The sequence below is a fragment of the Gekko japonicus genome, unplaced genomic scaffold, assembly GCF_001447785.1.
Source record: "Gekko japonicus isolate JY-2015 unplaced genomic scaffold, Gekko_japonicus_V1.1 scaffold1154, whole genome shotgun sequence".
Lineage (NCBI taxonomy): Eukaryota > Metazoa > Chordata > Lepidosauria > Squamata > Gekkonidae > Gekko > Gekko japonicus.
Window position 1 is genome coordinate 195,173 of NW_015163636.1, and position 24,003 is coordinate 219,175.

The 24,003-nt window shown below is 47.0% G+C and overlaps 1 protein-coding gene across 1 annotated transcript; it reads right to left on the reverse strand.

The window, feature by feature from the left end:
• Positions 1 to 30: 30 nt before the first annotated feature.
• On the reverse strand, positions 31 to 23,911 carry R3HCC1 (R3H domain and coiled-coil containing 1). Its single transcript, XM_015407567.1, has 9 exons — positions 23,891 to 23,911; positions 19,441 to 19,648; positions 18,765 to 18,894; positions 15,800 to 15,937; positions 10,991 to 12,383; positions 7,806 to 7,978; positions 6,448 to 6,518; positions 2,965 to 3,060; positions 31 to 1,651 (listed from the first exon to the last, which is right to left on the reverse strand). Exons 1-9 carry the CDS (start codon positions 23,909 to 23,911, stop codon positions 1,503 to 1,505), a joined length of 2,379 nt encoding a protein of 792 aa, XP_015263053.1. The 3' UTR covers positions 31 to 1,502.
• Between the last annotated feature and the right edge of the window lie 92 nt (positions 23,912 to 24,003).

The following is a 24,003-nucleotide window of genomic DNA, read 5'->3' on the forward strand; positions in this document are numbered from 1 at the left end:
AACACAAGGATCTTCACTGTGTGACTGAAGGTAAGCTGCAGCCGCCATTTTGTGGCTGCGTCCACCACACTGTATCAGAATTCCAAAGGTGCCTGAAGGCTTAAAAAGGTTAGGGGGACCCCAGGTTCAATTCATAAACCCACTTAAGCACATTTGCCTCCCCTACACACGCACACACACAATCACATACTTCAATAAGTAATGATTTCTGTCAAAAGGATCAGACTGCCCTGCCACTTCCAGACTGGGAATTCACAGGGGCCATAAGGAATTTAGCCCCTTGAACAAAATAGCAGTGCAAGAGTTCAGTAAAGTGTATATCTGTGCAGTGCAGTGTAAAATGAAAAAAATGAAACACCACACCAGGCAAAGAAGATTCCAAAAACCACTCTACATCCATAGCTGATCATCAGACTTTGTGATAGTAACTTTATTGTAAAATGAAACAAAACAAAAAAACTTTACAAACTTCAGTAAAGGTATCGAGTCCTGCAAATGTGTCATTGCGTTACGTATCATTGGTTCCTAATTTCACTGTAGGCTCCAACAACATATTTGTACAAAGTCCTCGTGTTTGTTAGGGACGTGAGGACTTTGTATCACACATGCAGTGGGAATTTTGTGCCTCTCAGACGCACATTGACTCTTTTCTGTTTGTGACCACAGCATGCAGGGAAGACCGCCTTCACATCTGCAAGCCCACCCATGGAGCCGCTATGAGCTCTGTTGTAAACAACATGCTCCATGGGACGACTGCTGTTGCAAAAAACAACACAGAGATGGGAGGCTAAAGCAGCTTCCCCTGCATGTTGCGGTCACGGCAAGAAAAAAGCCAATGTGCATCCGTGGAAAATGGTGAGGGAGGGGGGACTGCAGATAGCACTCCATTTTTCTCTGGTATGCTGTTTTTCTCCTCCCTGCTCTTCACCCAGTAAGGGGACCAGACCTGCATTTCCAACACAAAACATACTTGGAACCCTTGATTTAAATCACACACTCTTTGCAAGAATAACAGCAACAGGCAGGTTTTGAAGACAGGAGATGGTGCAGGAAATGTCGTCCCACCCTGAATGCACAACGGAGCAAGGAATGTCTATCAACCTCAGGATGAAAAACACCTGTTCCAGAACCTGCTAACTTTTCAAAGCACAGGTGATCAGCCAAGTTGAAAAAAAACAACCAGCACACAAGCTGTTTGGGCAATGTTTTAGATGCCCAACAAGACAGACTTTTCACTGTCCTACAGTGCCCTCCTGTGGTCCCTTTACAGGTTGGCCCACTTCCCCCAAAGCAATAAGGAAATCTGACTTCCCACCATTAAATGCTTGCCAAGTTGGTTCCTTCCCCATTTCTAACACAACCAACCATCATCCCCATCTCCCTACTGCAAAAACAACCCCCCCACACACAAAATAATATCACAGACGAGGCCTACCGTCAGACTACACAGCTTTAATAGCACACCCAAAACCATCACCCAAAACCACTTCGGATGATTCACTTCACTCTGGCAGGTTGACGTTTTCTGATTCTGGCACTTCTTGGCCTGAGCACCGCTGAGTTTTGCGGAGTAATCCCAGTGCCCTGGTCACCAGCCTTCTAGCCACTGCTGTGTCGGTCTGGGGCCTCTCTTTGGCCAGCTGGAGGAGCTCTGAGTAAAAGGGAAGAGAAGCAGAGATTGAAAAGGGGAAGAATCAGTATGAGTTGGATTCACACTGGACCTTAAGTCTTCAGCCAGATGTTGAGCCCGTTCAAGATCCTTTCTGCCATATGGATAAGGCCTGGTCAACTCATACAGCAGCATAAGGTGGTATAATAGAATTGCAGGCAAAGGGATGCCTTTTTTTACACACACACAAAAAAGTGCCCCTATGTTTAATTTACTGAAAGTAAAAATACATTTTAAAAAAAGCATTTGCAAGAAAGATTCAGTTCATCCCTTGCTGAGAGCCCAGATACATATTACAAAATTTGGCATACAGTGGACATGATTGTTTGGGGGCACTGAAGCTCCCCCATGGCAGAGAGAAGATTGCAGGGTCTTTTCAAACAGAGGGTTCCCCCACAGTTTGGGTGCCAAACTGCAGCAGTTTCTCTTTGAGCTTCTTACATCCCCATTTTCCATTGGTGCTTTCCTTGTGCTTTCCCAAATCAGATCAAAGGTGGTTTAAGCAAGCACAGAGAAACACAAGTGAAAGCACAGAAAGACAACAAATAGAAAGCACCATCACGAGCAGCAAGGTCAGAGGGAGAAACTGCTGTGCAGAAAGACCCTCTAGAGAGAAACAGAAGCCCCCTGGCCCCCTTTTCTCCTCTTACCCATCTTTCCCCTAAGGGTAGGAGGTGAAGCAAGAGGAACCAATGGGAAGGAACAAGCACAACTAGCTGCTTAATATGACAACCAGGGGTTAGCAGGGACAATGGTGGTCCAGGTTGCCTATGATCCCACCCACGTGTTTTCTTTTTTTCTGTCTAGTTCCAGCAGTGCTTCAGAATTCTCAACCATCAGCTCCTGGTTATTATGTAATCAGAGCAATATGCAACCAGGTGCTAAACATTTGGGTTTTTAAAAAAAAAAAAAAAAAAAATAGAATTTTGATCTCCCAGCTGCAGGCTAAAATAGCGTGCTGCAGAATCCTGAGAGCCCATCAGTATTCTAACCAGACAGTGGGCAACTCCTGTCTGCACAGGAGAAGCACTTCCTGAATTTGAGTCTTGCCAAGATCCCAAACTGGATCCTTCACTACGTCTTCATCTCTGGCTATTCTGAGACGTATTCTGAAGAGGCCAGTGATATCCAGAATCAATTTCTATTTCCAGGGGGCCTTTTTCCTTGCTTTCACCAACAAGCCCTCCAGCTGCATAAAAAATTGCCACCTTCCCATCCGGAAGATGCCAGCTTGCTATTCAGTGATTCTGGAACAGAAGACAACTTGCGTCAAAAATAAATGCTACATTTCTTACTTGGCCGCTGAAGTGCCTTGATTTTTGTCTGTCTTGTAGCATGGATTAGAGGGCGTATCTTTAAGGATGTGTAACTCTGTTCCATTGCTTGAGATGCTGCCAAGAGAACATATTATTATGAGGTTGCATTTTTTATAAATATGCACTCAGTAGGTGACTTCAGCAAGCCACTGAGCTAAAGGAAGAGTCACAGTCTAAAGACATAAATACCAAGTGTGAAAAAGACTGGCAATAAAAGCTAATAAAAATTATACAAATATATCTTTGCATATTGTCAATTCTTAAACAGTGAAATATCATAAATGGTATTATCATATCAAAAATATATAATCATTAGAAATGAATACAAATATCCAGATTCAAAGAGTCCAATTGTAAGTCCCTTAAGTCCATAAATGTTAAGTCCATAAATACTGTTGAAGGTTCTGGATGAGTCTTCCATTTCAATTGCCTTCTTCAGAGATGGACTGTAGTTATCCTCAACTCTTGCTATTATCCAAAGGAGACTGTACTTCCTTTGAAAATGTGATTGGTAGTTCACCTTGAAAATTGTTTCTTCCGCAACTTGAACCTTGATAGTATTTGAAACTGTCACTGGAGAACTGAAATATCAACTACAGTCCGTCTCTGAAGAAGGCAACTGAAATAGATGACTTATCCAGAAATCTTCATCAGTATTTATGGACTTGACATTTATGGACGTATGGACTTAAAACTGGCCTTTTTGAATCTGGATATTTGCATTCATTTCTAATTATTTATTATGTACTTTTGATATCATAATACCATTTATGATATTTCACTGTTTAAGAATTGACAGGCCACTGCCACCCTAGACCCTCTCACAGCATTGATGCAAGGATAAAGCCAGTTCAAAGAAGACTATAATTGGCCCCAATCCCTTCAGGTGTCATTTCTCCTATCCAAACATCCCAGCAGCATCCTAATGATACCTACTGTTCCAAAGTGAGAATTCAGACCTCATCCACTCAATTGCTTCAGTGCCAAAAAAAAGTTATTTAAATTAAAAAACCATACAGTTATTTGTCACCCCTTGTTGCAGAAAGAATCCAAACTCCCCCCACCCTGCAAAACAGCACAACTGCTATTGCAGAAGACGGCCTACACCTAGGAAGCATTTCTGTTCTGGAGAATTCACATATTTGCATCACCACTTTGGGTCTCAGAGAGTTTGTTTGGTCAAAAACTGGCTAAAAATGTTTAAAGTAAATAAATAGCACTTAAACCAGTAGTATTTAGTTGCTGGGTAATTGCGATTCTTGCCCCAGTGAGCAGTCCCATTTGAATTGCAAACCTTATGCAGACTAGGTTAATTAAATTACAGCACTGTGAAAAGAAACATGGCTAGATACAACAGAACACATGTGAGCTGACAAGTGGTATGAGAGGTGCACCATTTCTCACTGACACATTTTTTCCAGCTGTCATAGGGTTTTTGCAGGTTTCAAAGCATTATAAAAAGCAACCAGCGGAGAGGCTAGTGGAATGAATGCATGAACCATAGGCAACAATGTCTGTCGCAGCTTCTTTCAGACAGCTGCAAGTGACAGAACAGAGACAGTGTTTACCTTAATGTGTATGAGCTCATCCCTCTAAGAACACATGAAGCTGCCTTGTAAAGAGAGTCAGACCATTGGTCCATTCACACCAGTACTGGCTAATCTGATCGGCAGTGGCTTTCTGAAGTGCAAAGGTATTTCCCATTCATGCTATGAGAGACAGGCCAAGAAAATGCTAGGGACTGCACTAAAAGCACAAGCTTTATATGTACAGGTCTGTCCCCAAGCTGTGGACCCCGTCCGATAGAATACGTAGCATTCATATACCTTGTTACATGAAGAACCAGGATTCAAGCCCCCAGACAGATTTGAATAGATGTCCTGAGGGACTGAACCTCACCTATTATGACAGTTCACAAGTTTTGCAGACCCAATAAACTGGATCCAGGCAGTTCCCGAGAGCAGGATTCCAGAAAGGCATTCTGGGCTACCGCAGAAGGGGCAGCTGCAGAAGTTGGGCCCTGCGGAAACGCTACCCTAGATCCAACCCACTGAGGGTCTACCCAAAACAATGAGCTAGTGTAGTGTCATGGTTAAAGTGCTGGACTGGGAACTGCGAGACCCAGCTTCGAAACCCCACTCTGACCTTGTGCCAGTCACGTACTCCCAGCCTAATCTACCTCACAGGATTGTTGTTACAATAAGACGGAGAAGAACAACGTAAGCTGCTTTGCATCCCCATTAGGAAGAAAGGCAAGGCATGAATAAAGTACATAAACAAAATCTTCAAAATCTACGTACTGGATAATTCTATCACTACCTGCATGAGACACCCCCTGGCCTACCAGCAAACAGGAAGTCAAATCAGGTCAGGCAGATATGGCAGCTCCCAGAACCCGGCTTCACTGTGCTAGAGCTCTGACTGTTGAAAGGCAGAACCATTCAGAAATGCCACCTCACTCAAAATCCACCTCTCCCAGTTCCATAAGCACTCCAGGACCTGAGCAGGCTAATACCTCCCTGCTTCTTTCTCCTCTTCAGCTCTCAACTTCTCCCCACCTTCTGTTGTCCCGGAGGATATTTACTCCTCGACAAGTTTACAATGTCAGTTTTTTCTGCATATGTGAAGACACCCCCAAATAGGAAGATACCCGTTCCTTGTTTTGCTGGTTCCATGCTGTGGCCAGCCTCTGTGCCATTGCCTAATAGAAACAGTGATGCCAAGAGATGTACAAATGTACTGTGTCAACTGTCAACTAGGGTCAACCTTTTCTGCATCTGATGAAGTGGGACGTGGCCACTGTTCCCTCTAAGCTGAGTTAGTGTGAGCTAGCTCACAGTTTTTTAGCCTCCGGCTCACACATTTTTGTCTTCGCTCAGGGAGGATGGCTCTAGAGCAAACTACTTTATGCAGTAGCCAGATTGCTTGCTCACAAAGTACAATTTTCGCTCACAAGACTCCACAGCTTAGAGGGAACATTGGTCGTGGCCCTCTAAAAGCACAATCCCAACCAGACGTACACCCTTCTAAGCACCTCAACTTCAACGGACTTAGGAAAGAGTCGGACTCAACTGTGCGACTGAACAACAAAAGCCACTTTGGACTGCACTGTTAAACCCATGCAACAATAAGTCTTATTTGCCCTCCTCCACGGTTTATCTCCCCTTCTCTCTCTTCACAGTGACTCTCCCTGCGCGCAAATTTTTGAGAAAAATTAGCCACATAGGGGAAGATAAACAACTGACAGCATCCACAGCTTTATTTGTGGGAAACATTCAGGATTCTCAACACGGAGATGTCTGCAACGGCAAAGGCAATGTGCCCTTGCAAACGCAACACGGACTGGGAAAAGCTCGAGACTCTCCTTAGCGGGACAGTAGAGCAAGCATAGTTAGCAGGAACACAGTCACTCATGCAAAAAATGAGAGAGAGGGAGAGAAAGAGACACGTGTGCCACATTACCTGCCACCAAACTGGAGAAAATGCCAAGGGCATGAGTGTCATCAACCCACTGCACTTTAAAGCCACTCTCTCTGGGGGGAAAAGACAGAAGGATCACAGTGGTTAGTAGAAGCTAAAACACCACAGGTAATATTTCTCATGAAGGCAGTTTCAAGCACCATGGCTCTTAATGGGGCAGGTGTAACAAACTTTAGCTGAAACTGGGCCATTACTGGCCAGTGATTGAAACAGATTTGATGTTCTCTCAAAAGGAACCCATCTCGACTGATATTAATGGACAGCAAGGTCTTGAAATAAAGCAACAAGACCAAAACACCTGACGGGCCCTGCCATAAAAGCAGTGAGGCACCATCCATCTCAGGTGACAATCACAGCAATTGTTGGTTGCTAACTGTACACAAGGACTCAGGAACTCACAAGGGGAATCTCACTCCTGCTGCCCCGTATTTCCCTCCCCACACTATTTCCTCTTTCCTTCCTCTGGCAGCTACACAACCTCTCTCTTCTCTTCCCATTCCCTCTTCTTCTCTTTCAGCTTTCCTTCCTTCTTCCTGGTTACTTGGTTTCTCCCTTTCCCTTCTTCCCATTTTTTACCTTATCAAATCCCACCCACTCCCACTGCCAGCTGACATCAACCTAGGCATGGAAACCCCTGCAATGCTGTCTCACCTTGCCAAACAACTCCCAAAATGTCCTGTGAGATCTCACAATGTAGCCTTTTGAGATCCTGTGCAGCAAGCAGACAAGTAAACTGGCCGTCCACAGACAGCTGGTTCCCAACAGCTCAAAGCAAGCTGGAGGAGAGGACACCTGAGGATGATGTCATCTGGCCGCGCCAGCTGTCAGGAGCCAAACAACAGCCAGAGCTGCTCAAGGAGGGACCCGTACTACACATGTCCAAAGACCCAAGGGTCTATCGGCTTGGGGGGGGGGGAGCTGGCCCTATGGGTGATACCAGTTAACTGAACATTCTGGATAATCAAATGCCATATAACAAAACTTTTACTGTATATAATTTATGAAATGGAGAGCCAACATGGTTGTAGTGGTTAGAGTGTCAGACTAGCATCTGAGGCACCCAGGTTTAAATCCCTGCTCTGCTCTGCCATGGAAGCTAGTGGGGTAACCTTGGGCCAGTCACACACTCTCAGCCTAACCTACCTCGCCGGGATCAACCCATGTGAATCAAAAGGAGAACAATCTAAGCCACATTGGTTCCATGTAGGGGAGAAAAGGCGTGGTATAAATGAAGCAAATTAAAAAATATTATTTGCAAGGGATCTGGAAGCTCTGCCCCAGGTACCAACTGTCTTGAGCCAGCCCTAGCAAAACAAGAAAGCTTTGAGCAGGTTTCTTACTGGAACTCTGCAAAGGCCTCCAAAAGGTGCTCAGTCTTTAGCGAAGGCGAAAAATCATAGATCTCCAACACATGTCCAAACTCTCCCTCGTTGATCTGTGCTTCCCCATAGCTGGTGCAATCAAACTGGATTTTCTCAATGCTTATGTCCTTTATGGTCAGATAATTTCTGATCTGGAAGAGATAGAGATTGGCAGCAGAAGGTAATATTAGTACCTACATAAGAACAAGAAGCATTCCTTTGCATGCACGTGACATCCCCATGTTTGTGATTATGCTACTGTAATCACTGTAATCATTTCCCTGTCAGGATAGGAAAATCCAGGAGATAAATGATTACAATAGAGCCATGCCCAGTGATATCTGGATCACACAACATTCAGCAAAATCAAACATAAAGGCTTTTCCTGAAATGCACCACTTCAAATTGCAAAAGCAGAAAAAACGTCCCTGCACTTATCTGTAACTATTGTTCATCGAGTCACTTCTGTGCAGGCATACATGGGAACTGCACACGAGCAGGCCTGCCATCAGATAGGTCTTTACAGCTAAAAACCTCCAGTGGGTGCTGCGCACTGGGGCCAGAAGCTTCTTCCCTGCCAGGGACCTGCACAGCAGCACCCCACACACACACACCCTCAGTACCTCTAGCACCGCTGAAGCCAGAGCATGCAGCGGGGCAGGAGGGAGGATATATGTGCCTGCACAGAAGATACTTGATGAACAACAGTTACAGGTAAGCAAAACTTTGGTTTCATCATCAATTTTCTGTGCAGTCTCACATGAGGATTCTAGCAAGCTACTCTCTAGGTGATGGGGCATGCTCTCCTCACCTGAACAGTGAATGAAGAACTGCCTTGCCCACTTATGCCTCACCTGCAGATCCAAAGTGTAGTGACGTGCAAACATGTCTGCTGATGACCAGGTGGCAGCTCTGCAGATCACTGACAAAGACACTCCATCCAGGAAAAATGCAGAAGCAGCCACTGCCCTAGTGGAATGGGCATGAATGTTCGACGGACATAGTCATCTGGCCTTTTAATAACACTCCCCAATGGCCCTGACAATCCATCGGGACAGGGGCTGAGATGATGCGATCCTACTTCTCTTAGGGCCACTAAAACAAACAGGGCTCTATCCCTGCGAAACTCCTCCAGGGTTCTCTTGAGGTAAAAATAATAATGCCCTCCTAACATCTAAAGAATGCAACAAGTGCTCATTCTCAGAGTTTGGCACAGGAAAAGATACAGGTAAAACAATATCTTGGGATGAATGGAATCTAAAAACTACCTTAGGAAGATTACCCTTTCAGGAAAGACCTTCAAAACGTCATCAAGCCGGTCGACGCAGCCGTTCGGGACATGACTGATCCAAGCCAGAGACGTTTCCACCATGCAGTTACGGCGTGTGCAATTAAAATGAATTATATGTTGTCTTTCCTATCCCCTATGAAACATTGTTCGTCCCCTGTCTAAAGTGTAACTGTAAATCACTTTGAGCCCACTTGTGGGGAAAGCAATTAATAAATCGAAAGGTATTAAAAACAAGGGATCTACCTGCAGGGCTGCTAGCTCACTCGCCCTCCTGGCTGAGGTAACATCCACTAAGAAACACACCTTTATAGAACACTCTGTCAAAGAACAGGCAGCAAGAGGTTCAAAAGGCTCGAGCATTAACTGTGCTAGGACAACAGATAGAGACCACTGGGGCACCAAAGGATCTTGGGGTGGGCAGAGATTACTCAACCCCTTGAGAAACGTCTTAGACAAATGATGGGAGAAAACTGATCCTCCCTCAATTCCTCTGTGACAGCAAGAGAGAGCAGCCAGGTGAACCTTTAAAGAAGAAAAAGCCCTTAGTTTTCAGGTGTAATAAATAATCAAATATAACCTGCAACAGAGCACCCCTTGGCGACACGTCCTTCTCACTACACCAGATGGAAAATGGCCTCCACTTATACATATTTCCTCCTAGTGTTGGGCTTGCGTGACTGCAGGAGAACATCATTAACCTTAGAAAAAATTAGGTCTCTGTCTGAAACCTCCAAGCTGCCAAGCCTGATCGTGATGAAACACCTGGCTGATGCTGATTAAATCTAGTCAATCTGGTAGGAGAAGGAACTGGCCCCTGGAGATCTCCATAAGGACCAGAAACCATATTTGACAAGGCCCAAAGGGAGCTACCAGAATCATGTGTGATCTCTCCCTCCTGGCTTTCTCCTTTACCCTGATAAGAGCGGGAATGGAGGAAACTCGTAAAACAGGGCTCGCTGCCAATGCAGCTGAAACGCATCCCCTAGGGAGCTAATTCCTGTAGCTGGAGACTCCAAGACCATGACCTTCTCCTTCAGCAGCTAAAGAGGAAATGAGGGTAAAGGGGGTGCTGCTGTGCAGAAGCACGTGGTCCCTAGGCGGAAACAAGCTTCTGACTCCGGTGCATAGCGCCCCCGGAGGCTTTTAGCTGTAAAGACCTATCCGATGGCAGGCCTGTTCATGCACAGTCCCCATGTGGGACTGCAGAGAAGATCAATGATGAACCACCTTCTCTCTCTCCCACACACATACACAGACAGACACTTGGAGCCCAGGTGATACAGTCTAGGCACAGCTAATACAATCTAACTCCACCAATAGTAAAAGCCATTCCTCAGTTATACAGGCTTGATTCACACAAGACCTTCTCTCCAACATGTTGGACTGGACATTTCTTTCCTCAATTTTAACTACTGGGGATGTGTTTTAACCTACTGATGTAAATAAGTACACGTTACTATAATTGCAACATCGGTGCCTTTTTGAAATATCAAAGCAAGTCAAGGATAACTAAGAATTATTGGGAGAAGACCTACAAATATCTCAGGGGAGAAGCAAATGCTTTGCTTCCTCTTCAACAGTCCTCTCAATTACAACCCCCATAAGCGCTTCACACATGAATGGAGCCATCAACTTCTATGGAAGGACTAAATGGGGGACCAGGACAAAAGAGCCTCTCCTGTCCTGCTTCCACGTGAGATGGGGGTCATGTCTGGCTTCCAGCTTAGGCACATCTTCTGCACACAAGGAGAATGTATCGTCTGTAACTCAAGGCCAAAAAAACCCACCTGTGAACAGTCGTTTTTATACAACATATAGAAGAACCTCCTAGTAATCAGGGCTAAAGAGGCTCTGAAAAAAGTCCAACCATTACCTCTTGAAGGAGTTCAGCTCCACAGTCATCTTCAAAGACACTGTCCTTTTCATCCACTGCAGAGGTTCCCACACTTCCATCTCCTGCGGACAGTTCGAGCCCAGGCAGCTTGCTACCCTCCAGGTCTACACCATGTCTCTCCTGGTCTTCAAGTAACAGACTGTTTTTGCCGTTGTAGGATACAGATGTATTTATAAAAGGTAGGGCCTCAGGGTCCAAGACAAATGACTTTATACTGTGTTCCAGAACAGGAGACGTAACTGATGCCTGTCCCAAAACAGAGGCACATGTGGTACTTGGATCTTGGGTGACTTCACAAGGCTCAGTTTGGCTACATTTCAATAGGGATACATCAACACAGTTCTTATCCTGGGTCTCCTGTGCTGTCATTTCTGGGTCATGTTGAGATGCGCCAGCATCCACAGTGATGTCTTTCAACAAGGGTTGTACCTTGCTACACTCCACTTCACTGGCACATGTACAATCATTCTTATTTTCCAGAAGTAAAAGATCATTGGTGTGCTTCAACAAGATATCACCTGTAATCTGATCCTCGTGGTCTTCAAGTAGGGACGGGGACACGCTGCTTTCTGACAGAATGGAATCCTGATGGTCTTTTCCATGGTTCTCCAGGGATGTCAGATTTTTGCTCAATTCCAGTGCGATACCATCTGAAGCACTTTTGTTCTGGTCTTCTACTAAAGGCAGTGGTCCGCTTTCTTTGAGAAGTGCTGCATCAAAATTCCTGGCCTTTGGTTCTTCTAGCAAGGTTGATGTTTCCAAACTCTCTAATATCACAGTATCTGCACCATCTGTACTCTGGTTTTCTGAAAGGACCAGGTTTGGACTACTCTCCTGTTCCAAGGTGATATGCTTCATTTTATTTTGGCCTTCCTGTTCTGACAGATCTTCCAACGAAGGAGAACCCAGATACCCCATAGGGTCTTCACTACTTTTACTACCAGACTCCAGATTATTAGTATACATCTCCCTGGGGTTTTGAGCTTCTGGATATTCCACATCAGGGCCAACATTGCCAGGAAATGCACCAGTATCTGTAGCTCCTTCACAGCCACAGACCATGCTTGACATTCTGTTTTCATTCAACCCAAAGCCATGCGACTCTGCTCCAAATAGTTCAGGGCTGTCCTTTGTCAAGCCCTCAGGCTTCTTGCGCATCGCTCTGGGGACATACAAAGCTCTATCTGGCTTCCTCCGGGGCTGTCTCCTGCCCCTGCCATTTCCTCTGCGAGTTTGAGCGCCGTTGGCCTGAGCTTCCATGCGACGTGACCCTCCTCCGGATCTGCATCCTCTGCCTCTCGAGTGGGGAGGGTGACTCGACTTTGAGGCATTGCCACAGGAGCCGTCTTGATCATCTGGGTCATCCGGCAGCCTAGCCATAAGAAACAAAGGGAGGTCATGCATTGGCAGTGTGCAAACTCCCAGGTAAATGCTGCTCACTTTCTGGCAACAAATGCAGAAAGTTGAAGAACTTTACTATTTATTATATCCCCATGTAGCCTGACCATACAAACGTTTACTCAGAAAAATTTACTTACTCCCAAGTGTGAAATGGTTTAAGCAACAGATAATTAAGCAACATGACTACAGAGATAGTGCCCTGAAAAGCATGCTCTCTCTCTCTACACACACACTTGCTGGGGCTATCCAGGTCAGGGTGTAAGTCAAATACTTCTGATTTCCATTTTATCTTCTAGTCACCCACTCATTCACTCTCTCTGCCCCCCCACAGGCAGCTGACTCACACATGTCATTATGAGGTGGTACAGTCCTTTTAAGGAGACTGTACCACTTCAGTTTTGCAAGTAAAGGCACCGTCCAAACAGCTTCCTCATGGCAATAGTAGAACTCCCACACACAAGAGAGAAAATTAGTTTTCAAGTGGCAAGTTTCACATGGTGAACTGATTTCAAATAGGCATGGACATGAACCCCAAAAAAGCAGTTCGAAACCAACCCAAAAGGGCCCCACTTAAACTGAGCCAGTCTGGCAAGTTCGGTTCCCTCTTCCCCTGGCTGCCCAGGAGAAAGGGGAGACGCTGACACCCATTTAACCTGTCAGTTTCACTTCCCCCGCTTTGAAGGAGGGGGAGGAAAACCGGAGGGTTTGTTGGCTCACAGCCATCTATATATCTAATAGTGAAGTGGCCCCCTCTGTGCGGATATCTAAATCCGCACTTCGGGGGCACTTGGGGGGCAGGGAGAGGTTTGTGCACACGTGGGGCAGTCCCCACGTGTGCACAAAAATCCTAAATGTTGAAAAAAGAATCGGGGGGATGTTTAAATCCCCCCGAAACTCAAAGAGCGTCCCCTGCGCATGCGCAGGGAACGCTCTGCGACCGAGGCTGCCGCTGCCGCCGCTTGGGAGGGAAGCGGTGAGCCGGGAGGGGGGCTCAGAGCCAGGGGAGGGGGGAGAAAAAGCTGCCGCCGCCGCTTGGGAGGGAAGCGGCGAGCAGGGAGGGGGCCCAGAGCGGCGAGGGGCAGGCGGCTGCAGCCTCTCAAGGGCTCGCTACGGAGCCAGGCGAGGGGGGGAACAGTGAGGCCCGGGTGGCTGCAGCCTCCCGAGGCCTCGCTATGGAGCCAGGTGTGTGGGGGGGAACAGTGAGGCCTGGGCGGCTGCAGCCTCCCGGGCCTCGGTTCGGAGCCAGGCGCGGGGGGGAGGGGCAAGGGGGGAAGGCAAGGGGGTGGAGGACACGGGGAAACAGCGGGATGGGGGGGTACTTACCTCCTCCTGCTGCTTCCTCTGCTCCCTCCCACGAGTATCGCGGGTCCACTCCTTGTTTAATCATAATAGCTTGGTGGGTCTGCCAGTCAGTTATGTTTAAATGGCTGCCAGCCAGCCGTGATACTCAGCTGTTAGGTTTAAATGGCTGGTCCGGAATAGCCGAACCAAACTGGTCACAAGTCCGGTAAATGTTTGGGGAAGGCACCAGGAGTTCTGCATTCAGACAGCATCTAAAGCCATCACACTAATCATGTTTAATAGACCAATTTCAGATCCTATCTTGATGAACCGTAACCAACAATAGTCAGTGGAATGGCCTGCATTCAAAACAACCACACCAACCATAGTTAGTTTAATTAAATCATGATTTTGCACAACATCTAATGCAAGCCTGAGAAAAGGTCTGCTTCCATACAAGGATTTTCCCCTGCATGGAACATGGGAAGATTTAAGGGAAATGTCCACATGACATCCCACCCATTTTGAGCATAACTCATAGCATTCCCAGGGCTTTTCCCTTTAATCTGGAGAATAACAAAACTTGTCTTTCTCTGGTTTAAAGGGGTACTGTGGGCTGGTTGCAGGTGTATATCTATCTGGACATTCATAACCACCAATTTGGGGAGAAAGCTAAGTTCTGCTTTCAAAATAGCATGGGACAGTTTTAGTCCTCTAAAGGGCTTTTCCCTATTTCTCTGCACAGCCACACTGTAGTGTTACAGACAACTTGGTCCAAAAAGAGAAAGTGAAGAAAGGATATTTCCAGGTCACAGGGGCTCTAGCAAAACTGCCACTGAACACATGAAGTGGCCTTATACTGAATCAGACCATCAAGGGCGATATTGTCTACTCAGACTGGCGGTAGCTCTCTAGGGTCCCAGGCAGTGGTCTTTCACATCACCTACTACCTAATCCTCCAACTGAAGATGCCGGAGATTGAAACTGGGCCACAGCCCCTACATTTAAGGCTGGTTATGTTCCAGTTCCCATTACACCAACAAGCCACTTTAGGCTATGACTAAGCAGGAGGCAGATTTGCTATACAACATCTCTTTGCATCTGACAAAGGGAGAGCTAACTCTCAAGAGTTCATACCCTGAAAATCTTGTTGGTCTCTATGGTGCTACTGGACTCGAATCCAGCTGCACATCTGGGCAGGCACAAGGGGGAGAAATATGGAGGGGCATGTGGAACAAAAAGTGGACACGGCTCCCGCCACTCCCATGTTGCCTTCTGTTATTGCTGTGGCATTTCCACACTCCCATCTGGAGGCAGCTGGGGGCAAAGACATGAGTTGACTTTCAGAAGTCCCATCCCCACTCGCCCTGACCTGGATAGCCCTGGCAAACCAGATCTCATCAGACCTCAGAAGCTAAGCAGGGTCGACTCTGGCAAGTACTTGGATGGGAGACCTCCTTGAAATACCAGAGGTGGGAGATAGGGGCAGGCTTTATTCAGCCACCTCTCTGAATATCCTCCAGGCCCCCAGTAGGGGTCAGTCACCAGAGGTCGCCATGACTTCCAGGTGCACGCATATGCACACACACACACACTAGAACTCATGGGCACTCGTGGGCACTCAATGAAATTGCTGAGCAGTTGGGTTAGAACAGATAAAAGGAAGTACTTCTTCACCCAAAGAATGATTAACACATGGAATTCACTGCCTCAGGAGGTGGTGGCAGCTACAACCATGGATGGCTTCAAGAGGGAATTAGATAAACATATGGAGCAGAGATCCATCAGTTGCTATTAGCCATAAGGTATAGATAGGAACTCTCGGTCTCGGGCAAGTGATGTTCTGTATTTTTGGTGCTGGGGGGGGCAACAGTGGGAGGGCTTCTAGTGTCCCGGCCCTACTGCTGGACCTCCTGATGACACCTGGTATTTCTGGCCACCTTGCCAGCCAACATCTTCTCTCTGTTTATTCTACTTTCTCCTATTAGCAGCTAATTTTTGGCTGCAATTAACAGGAGGAGGCAGGTAAGTTCTGCTTCTTCCGTGCATGCTTGCCTACAATCCATCCAAAATGCACTAAGGAGCTGTTACGTGTGGAACTCCAACCTTATCGCCGAGTGACAGACCACGGTCCTCCTTCTCCATCCTTCCCCAACAGAAAAGCTGCTCAGGAGGTCGACATCGTCCACAGTCCTGTGGATCAGATACCTGAGGCGACTGGACAAGGGAGGAAACAAGAGCACTCTGCGGGGGGGGGGGGGGGGGAGAGAAGGCATCACACCAGTTAGCATTAAGCAACAGAATCATAAGTCCTGCTTGGGTTATCACAAAGTCTTACCCCTATTTATCATTTGTATCATTTCTTTATTTGGGAAATTTATACACTGCCTTTTCAGAGACCTGCTCAAGGACAATCAAAAATAAAACATTACCATAAAAACAACATAAGTTATCCGTGTAATAACAAACCAGGGGCATAAAAACAGGAGGGGGAAAAACCTACAGAGCACCCTAAAAGATACCCATCGCCCTAACCTGGATAGCCCAGGCAAGCCTGATCTTTCTAGATCTCAGAAGCTAGCAGGGTCAACTCTGCCAAGTACCTGGATGGGAGACCTCCCTGGAATACCAGGAGTTGGGAGGTGGGGGCAGGCTTTACTCAGCCACCTGTCAGAATATCCTCCAGGCCCCCAATAGGGGTCAGTCACCATGACTTTTAAAATAAATTTTAACTTTATTGCCAATAAGATACAATAACATATAAAACAATATATGTAACCATTACATTAATAACAGCAGTAGTGAGAATACAAATGTTTGAATAAAAAGAATACATCATGAGAAGAACCAACACCTGTAAACAGTATGAATAACACTTTAATAAACCATCGTTATTGTATCTAAGACTGAAGTGTAATCATCTTTGGTAGATAAATATTCCAAGAAAGGAAACCAAGTTGAAGTAAAATTGGAATCAGTAAAGTCTGTAGTCTTAGAAAAGATAGCATCAGGAAGTTTATCCATAAGGCAAAATTCACATCGTTTCTTTATCCATTCAGAGATGGGGAGATGTGTATTATTATTCCAAGATCTGGCTATAACAAATCTGGCTGCTGTGCACAAGAAAACAATGAGTTGTGTGGTGGGAGAGGAAGATTAAGTTGCCAAGCATCCAGTAGTAATGATTCTGGATCAAAAGGCATGTTGTATATTGTGGTATCAGAAATGTGGTGGATTATTTCCTGGCAAAATGTGTGTATATATTTGCAATCCCACCGACAATGTCGATAAGAACCTATTTCCCCACAACCAGCATAAGGGTGATAGAGATGATTGTATATGATGCAATTTTTGTGGCATAAGGTTCCACCTAGTTGTGAGTTTAAAGGACACTGTTCTAACGGTAATACGTTTAGATCTAACCAACATGGATTGCCAGAGGGATCGCCAAGTCGAGGGAGTAAATACCTTTGTACAGTCCTTCTGCCAATACATAGTGTATGATGGAGGGTTCCATGATCAGTGAGTATAAAATAGTGATAAGATGTTTATAAGAAGATCATGGCTCCTTTAACAGAACTTCAAATTTCGTCAGAGGTCGCATCAGTTCTTTCTCGATAGTCGGAGTACGTAACAAATGAGCTAATTGGAGATATTGGAACCAGTGCAATGTACCAGAGAGTTTAGCATACCGGGTCGATTTGTTTAAGATATTTATTTAAGATGCGATATATCAATAAATCTAGTCAGATTGTAATGTTTTAAGAGAGCATAAGAGTCAGGCGATAATGCAAGCTGGAACCATGGTTGTCCCATGTGCACACACAAAAATACAGAAATACCCCCAAAAAGATACCCATCAAACAGATGAGAAGCAGATAATAAAACCACTAAAAAGACAGTAAGGCAGGTGCCAAGTGAGCCTCAAGAGGAAGGGCATTCCAAATATGCCGTGCCACCACTGAATTTTGTGTTTCTAGGTCAAGTGGTTTGGCCTGGGCGTTGATTTTATGGTGAGGGGACTTTCTTTTATATATATAGATGGTATATTACTCCAAAGGATATTGAGAAAAGAGATAAAAACTACAAAGTAAAATGTCCGAAATCTCAAGATATAGATGGAACCTTTTAACATATGTGGTGAGCATGTAAAAAAGCATTTCAATGCATATAAATATTATAATGTAGAAGTAGAATTTAAAAAGTTTTGAATAAACTTATAAGGAAGTGAATTTGGAACAAAAATATCCTTTATCTTTTACTGTGAGATATATAAAAGATTTTTCATTAAACTTTAGTATATTAAAAGCTTTCGCTAGTATGGAGAAATGATAAAATATCTAACACAGAACACACAGTAATGATGAAATTAATACTACAGCTGCAAAACAGATCAAGTTATGAACTTTTAAATTTAAAATGTTTGAAGGAGAAATACTTTCTGCTGTATTTACCCTGTAATGGATAATCTTAGTTATCTATAATGTTGGATAACCCTTATTTCCTCTTGTATCCCTTTTATACAGTATCTTGTTTTATAAAATAAAATATATATAATAATAGAAATGGCCATGTACAAGCCAAGACCCGACAGCTGAGAACTCTGAAGTTCTCCTGGAGAAGGTTGGCCAGGGGTCCAACTTCATGTGTTTACTTACAGCCCCATCCAAGTCCTTTCTCCCTGACTGAGATCAAGGAAGAGCTGGGATAGTTAACTGACAAGTACTAGTAAAATAAGCAAAGATAAACGTAACAGATTCATAGTGAAAAGGTGGGCAGGGGCTCCAGATATCTCAAGCAGCACATGTTCAAATGCACCCAACACCACATCTCCTCTTCCACATTAAGAAAAGTCACTTTCTGAAAGTCCAAGGAAATAAACTACTAGATATCCACACGAACATTTCTACAAATTTACCAAGATCAGCTGAAAAGTGAAGAAATGTCCAGGATTCCTCCCTTAGATTCCCGCCTGCCCCCCCCCCCCCCCCCGCCTTTTCTGGGCGGCCACCTTCTTACAAGCCTACCCAGGGGGCAAGCATCCTTCCCCAGCGGCTGTACGGGCTCTTACTTCTCCAGCTGGTTCTGAAGCAGAAAGTGGTCCAGTTCTTCCAGGATCTTGTTGACGAAGTCATTCTCCGTGGGGGAGAGGAACACGCCGTCCAAGCAACGCAGCGCCAGGGTGACGGTGGGGTGGCGGCCTGTCACGAGGGGACAAAGAAGCAGGGAGGGGGAGAGAGAGATAAAGATGAGGCCAGCCTGAACCGAGAGTCACCCGACAGGCGAGCGGGCAGTTTTGCTTCCAAATGGATCGCCCTTAAATTAACGCCGACACACGAAGCAGCCCCACGAAATACGACCCGTTTTGTAAACGCCACTTTAAGGCTCCGCATGCTGCAAGGCTACAGTGTTGTTGTTGTTCGTTTTTTTTCAAGGCTACAGCAGCATCGGACGCTGCGCCCGCAGTTAGTGGGGGGGTCTTTTTTTGGGGGGGGGGGAGATAGTGGGGTGAGACTCCTATTCCTCGGTGTCATTTCCAGGGTCAGTGAGCGGCCCCTCCTCCCCCGGGGTTTGCTTTCCCGCGGCAAACGGACGCACCGCCGACACGTCCCCCCCTAAGCCTCCTCTCCAAGCTCAGGGACCCGCGCCGGCGCAGCGAGGCAGGAATCCGCTGGGCCGGTGCAGGGGGGAGGGGGGGCGCTAATGGGGAGAAAGACACTTTCACGCCCCCCGAAGCTGGCGCGTACCGCAGACCACGGCCTGCAACTGCTCCCCCCGAGCAGCTCCCTCCTTCCCGGCGGCCGCAGTCCCCTCCCCCGGTCCCCGCCTCCTTTTACCCGGCGGCGGCCGCAGGATCAGCTCCGCCTCCTTTCCCGCCTCTGCGGCTCCTCCTCCTCCTCCTCCTCCCCACTTTCTTTTTCTCCAGCTCTCTGCGCTGGGCTGGCTTTCCCTGTCCTACCACGCTGGTGCCAAAAGGCCTCTCGGCTGACAAACGGGGCAGGGCCACCCCGGCCTTGTCCGGCCACTGGAGCATCCCTGGCAGCTCTGTTGGGTCGCTGGCGTTGGAGCCGCAGCTGCAGGGGTCGGTGGAAAAGCCGGCCTCTCCGCTCGCTCTCTCGCAGCCGCCGCCGCTTCCCTGGAGGCAGCAAAGGCCAGTGCAGGCCACGAGCGGCCTTGTCGAGACAGGAGCGCTTTGCCGCCGACCCCAGGAAATCATTAGCTGGGTGAGGTCGGGGGACCAGAGGCAAGGCGCGAACAGCTGTCCAGCGAAAACCCCAGTCTGGCCAGATGTTCTCCTTGACGGAGGCTTGGAGCTGACAATCCTACCCCGGGGTTAACTTCCATTTCACTGTATCCGCGGAAGTGCGCGTGCACAGGAAAGCTCGCACCTTGAATAAAACTTTGTTGGTCTTAAAGGTGCCACTGGACTCAAACTTTGTTCTATTGCTTCAGACCAGGGGTGGCCAAACTTGCTTAATGTAACAGCCACACAGAATAAACGTCAGATGTTTGAGAGCAATAAGACTTGAACCAATATTACACACACGTTTATATTAAAAATATATGCAACTTTGCTTTTTATTAACATTAATTTGGAATGTGTGAAATAGCCGCATGCGGCTCCCAGCTGCAGTTTGGCCACCCCGGCTTCAGACCACAGAGCTGCCCACCTAGATCTACCCGAGGGTTGCTGGCTCCGGGTTGGGAAATCGCTGGAGATTTGGGGAAGGTGGAGTTTGGGGAGGGGAGAAAAAAGAATGCCAGAGTCCACCCTCTTGAAGCTACTGGTTCTTCCCAGCGGAGAACTGATCTCTAGTTCTGGAGTTTACTTGTCATTCTGGAAGAACTCCAGGCCCCATCTAGTGGCCAAAGCATTGATTTTCAGGCTTGCTGCCTCTGAATATGGAAGTTCTATTTAGCCAGCACAGATAGAGCTTTAAAGCCCTCTACACGCCTGGACATCATTCTGTCCTCTGGCAGTAAATCCCACATTTTTAATTTCTTGTTGAGTAAAGAAGAGCTTCCTTGTCTCCATCCTGAACCTATTACCCATCAGCGTCCTTGGGTGCTCCTGAGTTAGAGGAGAAAAAGCACTCGCTCTCCCTCCCCTTTCTCCATCCCCCCCCCCACACAGTAGTCTTTGTTTTCAGATGTGCAAATATATACAATTCAGTCTTTAAAAGAGGATGCTAACAGACATTGCTTAAATCAAGCAAGCTGATTAACATAACAGCTGGCTAATTAAGCTCTGAGCTGCTGAACTGACTGGGTCTGTTTCTTGCTCCATGGCAAGTTTACATACCAACAATGAGGGTTCTATGCCTTGGGTCATTCTGCAGGTAGCAGCTTATAAAATCTTGCCATACAGAACAAGTCCCTTCACTGAGATCCTGGAAAGCTTGGTGGGCCGGAAATTCCTTTCACAGATATTTAATGTGTAGAAATGCTTCCTGTAGAGCTAAACATGACCTGCAAATTGCAGCAGATCAAACTAATATGAATATGCAGGGGTGGTTCAAAAGTTGGCAAGCCTCAGCCTAGGGGTGAGAGGGAACCTGGTGAGTATTACCCATGGTTACCATAGCTTAGTCATGGACACAGTTATGGCCAATAAAGGAAAAAGCAGGGTGACGGGAGTAAGTGTGCAAGTATTAAATCAGAATTTTGCCTTTTAAATGGAAAAAAGATCTTAATGGTATCTGACCCGACCTTAAATATGGAAACTTGGAAGTTTGTCTCAGTGGGTTGGATGTCATCAATCTGCTCCCCTCCCTTCTGGTCTTTCAATGTCTAACAGTATCTAACATTACACAAGAAAGCATATACCCAGAATAAAACTTTGTTGGTATTAAAAGTGCCACTGGACTCAAACTTTGTTTTGCTGCTTTAGACCAACACAACTACCCACCTGAAAATATCTAATATTGCTATTCTGAAATATAGGATCTGGCAAAACCTTTTCAATGCTACCGTAGGTCTTTTTTAAAATCCCTCTCTGCTCTGTTATTTTAATATTTTGGTATCCGATTTTATTTTTTATATAATTTAATCTGTTTTAATTGTGATAAATTTTAGCTTTTTATTTTGTTAGCTGCCTTGGGTACAATATATATATGAGTGTTCTAAACACACAAATAAAATAGTTCAAGGTTATTTGTAATGTATTCAGATGCTGCCCTGAATGCATTAGGAGGTATGTGAATCCTCCCATAGAGAAGCCATGCAAAGCTTCAAGCTTCGGCAGGGATTCGCGCCGAAAAGTATTGTGGCCAATCAGATTTGAATGTATGTAAGCGGGACCGCTTATGATTGGTCGTTCATGCACACAACCTGATAGGTTGGTTTAATGTACAGTAGGTGTGGCTACATTAGCCCGGAGTGTTTAAATACCGAGCAGCTGAAATGGACAAGCTGTTCGGGCTATGAGGAGTTGTACCGTGTCAGAAGAAGTCGATTGAAGAGCTGAATAAACTTGAGTTTTGCTGAATCACTCTCTGACTATTATTGTTAAGCACGGACTTAACAATTGGCGACGAGGATGGGATCCAGGAGCGGGTAGGCAGCCCCGCTGGTCCCGACCCAACGACGGACAACCAAGAGCAGCAGCTCGCCGTGGCAGAGCAGCGACAGGCACCACCAGCACCGGTGGCAGCGATCGCAGCTATGGCCAATAGCCCGAAGTTCGAGGCATTCGAACCAGCGACCGAGGACTGGGACGCCTACCTGCTGAGGTTCGGGTTCCACTTCAAAGCGAACGACATCACCACGGAGGAGAAGAAGCGAGCCACCCTCCTGAGCTCTTGTGGCAAGAGCGTGTTCGATGTCGCCAGGTCTCTGGTGGCACCAGCGGACATTGGAACAGTGCCGTTCAAAGAGCTGACGGAGAAGTTGAAGGCACACTTCTCCCCGCAACCGTCGGAGATCGCTAGCCGGCACGCGTTCTTCAAGAGGAACCAAGCGCCCAACGAGACCGTGTCCGATTTTGTAGCGGCTCTACGTAAAGCGGCCAGACCGTGTAACTTCGCCGACGTAGAGGAGGCCCTGCGAGACAGGCTGGTGTGTGGCATGCGGGACGAGCGTCTGCAGCAGCGCCTGTTCGCAAAGGCGAAATTGACCTGGGCCGACGCCTACAATGAAGCCATCGCAGCGGAGACAGCGGACAAATCGACCCGTGAGGTGCGTCAGCGTCTGGCTGCAACAGAGCTACGCGTTCACCACCAGGGGTCCGAAGGAGAGCGTGAGGGCGCGGCTGAAGACGTCTGCGCTGTGAAAGGGCCTGCGAACCAGCGGACCCAAGTGAGGACTTCGCCCACTCCTCCTTGCACCGGCTGTGGCGGCAAGCACTCCAGAGAAAGCTGCTGGACCAAGGACGTCGACTGCAGAGCATGCGGAAGGCGGGGCCACATCGCTCGTGCTTGCAGAGCGCCAAAAGTTTCAACGCCCTCAAACAAGCCCAGGAAGCAACGTTCCCGAGCCGCACAACATGAAACCAGCTGCCAGGTCGTACGATCAAGCGCACCTTCGGTCCAACGAATCGGAGGCACCGGCAAGATCAACGTGACGGTCCATCTAGACGGCGTTCCGTGTGGCATGGAGGTCGACTCGGGATCGTCGGTGACCGTAATTTCGTCCAAGTCATGGCAGCAGTTGTTCCCCACCAGGAGTCGTCGCCGGCTGAAGCCAGCAGACACACAAGTGTCCGACTTCCAGGGCAAGCGTATACCTCTGGCAGGGAGGGATACGTTTGAAGTTGAGTTTAAGGGGAAGCGGGCGACCCTTTCATTGTTGGTGGCTGAGGGGAACAGAGTGAATTTGCTGGGGCTTGACTGGTTTGAACCGTTGGGAATTGCTATTTCTGGCATTAATAGTGTAACGAAGAATAAATGGGCTGTACTGTATAAGGAATTTACTGATGTGTTTGGGGGTGGCCTGGGAAAATATACGGGACCCCCAGTAGCGTTTGAACTTGATCCTGCCGTGAGGCCGGTTCGCCTCAAGTATAGGAAGGTTCCCATTCCTCTTAAGCCCAGAATCGAAGCAGAGCTGGACAAGCTCATCGAGCAGGGCGTGTTAGAGCCAGTTCCCTTCAGTCGGTGGGAGACCCCCATTGTAACCCCTGTTAAGCCGGACGGGTCAGTACGCATCTGTGCTGACTACAAATGCACCATAAAGCGGGCATTGCAACAGCACTCGTACCCAGTACCGGTAATTAGCCATGTCTTGGCATCGTGGGGGGGGGGGAAAGTCTTTGCGAAGTTCGACTTGGCCCAGGCTGACCAGCAGCTTCCCGTGACCAAGGAAGCTGCTGA

Excerpts from the sequence above, each read along its gene's own strand:
- R3HCC1 (XM_015407567.1), bottom strand. The coding sequence starts at position 23,911 with ATGGCTAATTACCGGTACTGG. Across the intron at positions 12,384-15,799 it reads GTCTGTCACTCGGCGATAAG|GCTGCCGGATGACCCAGATG; the intron begins GTTGGAGTTCCA and ends TCTTATGGCTAG. Across the intron at positions 3,061-6,447 it reads TTTCTCCAGTTTGGTGGCAG|CATCTCAAGCAATGGAACAG; the intron begins GTAATGTGGCAC and ends TTCTCTTGGCAG.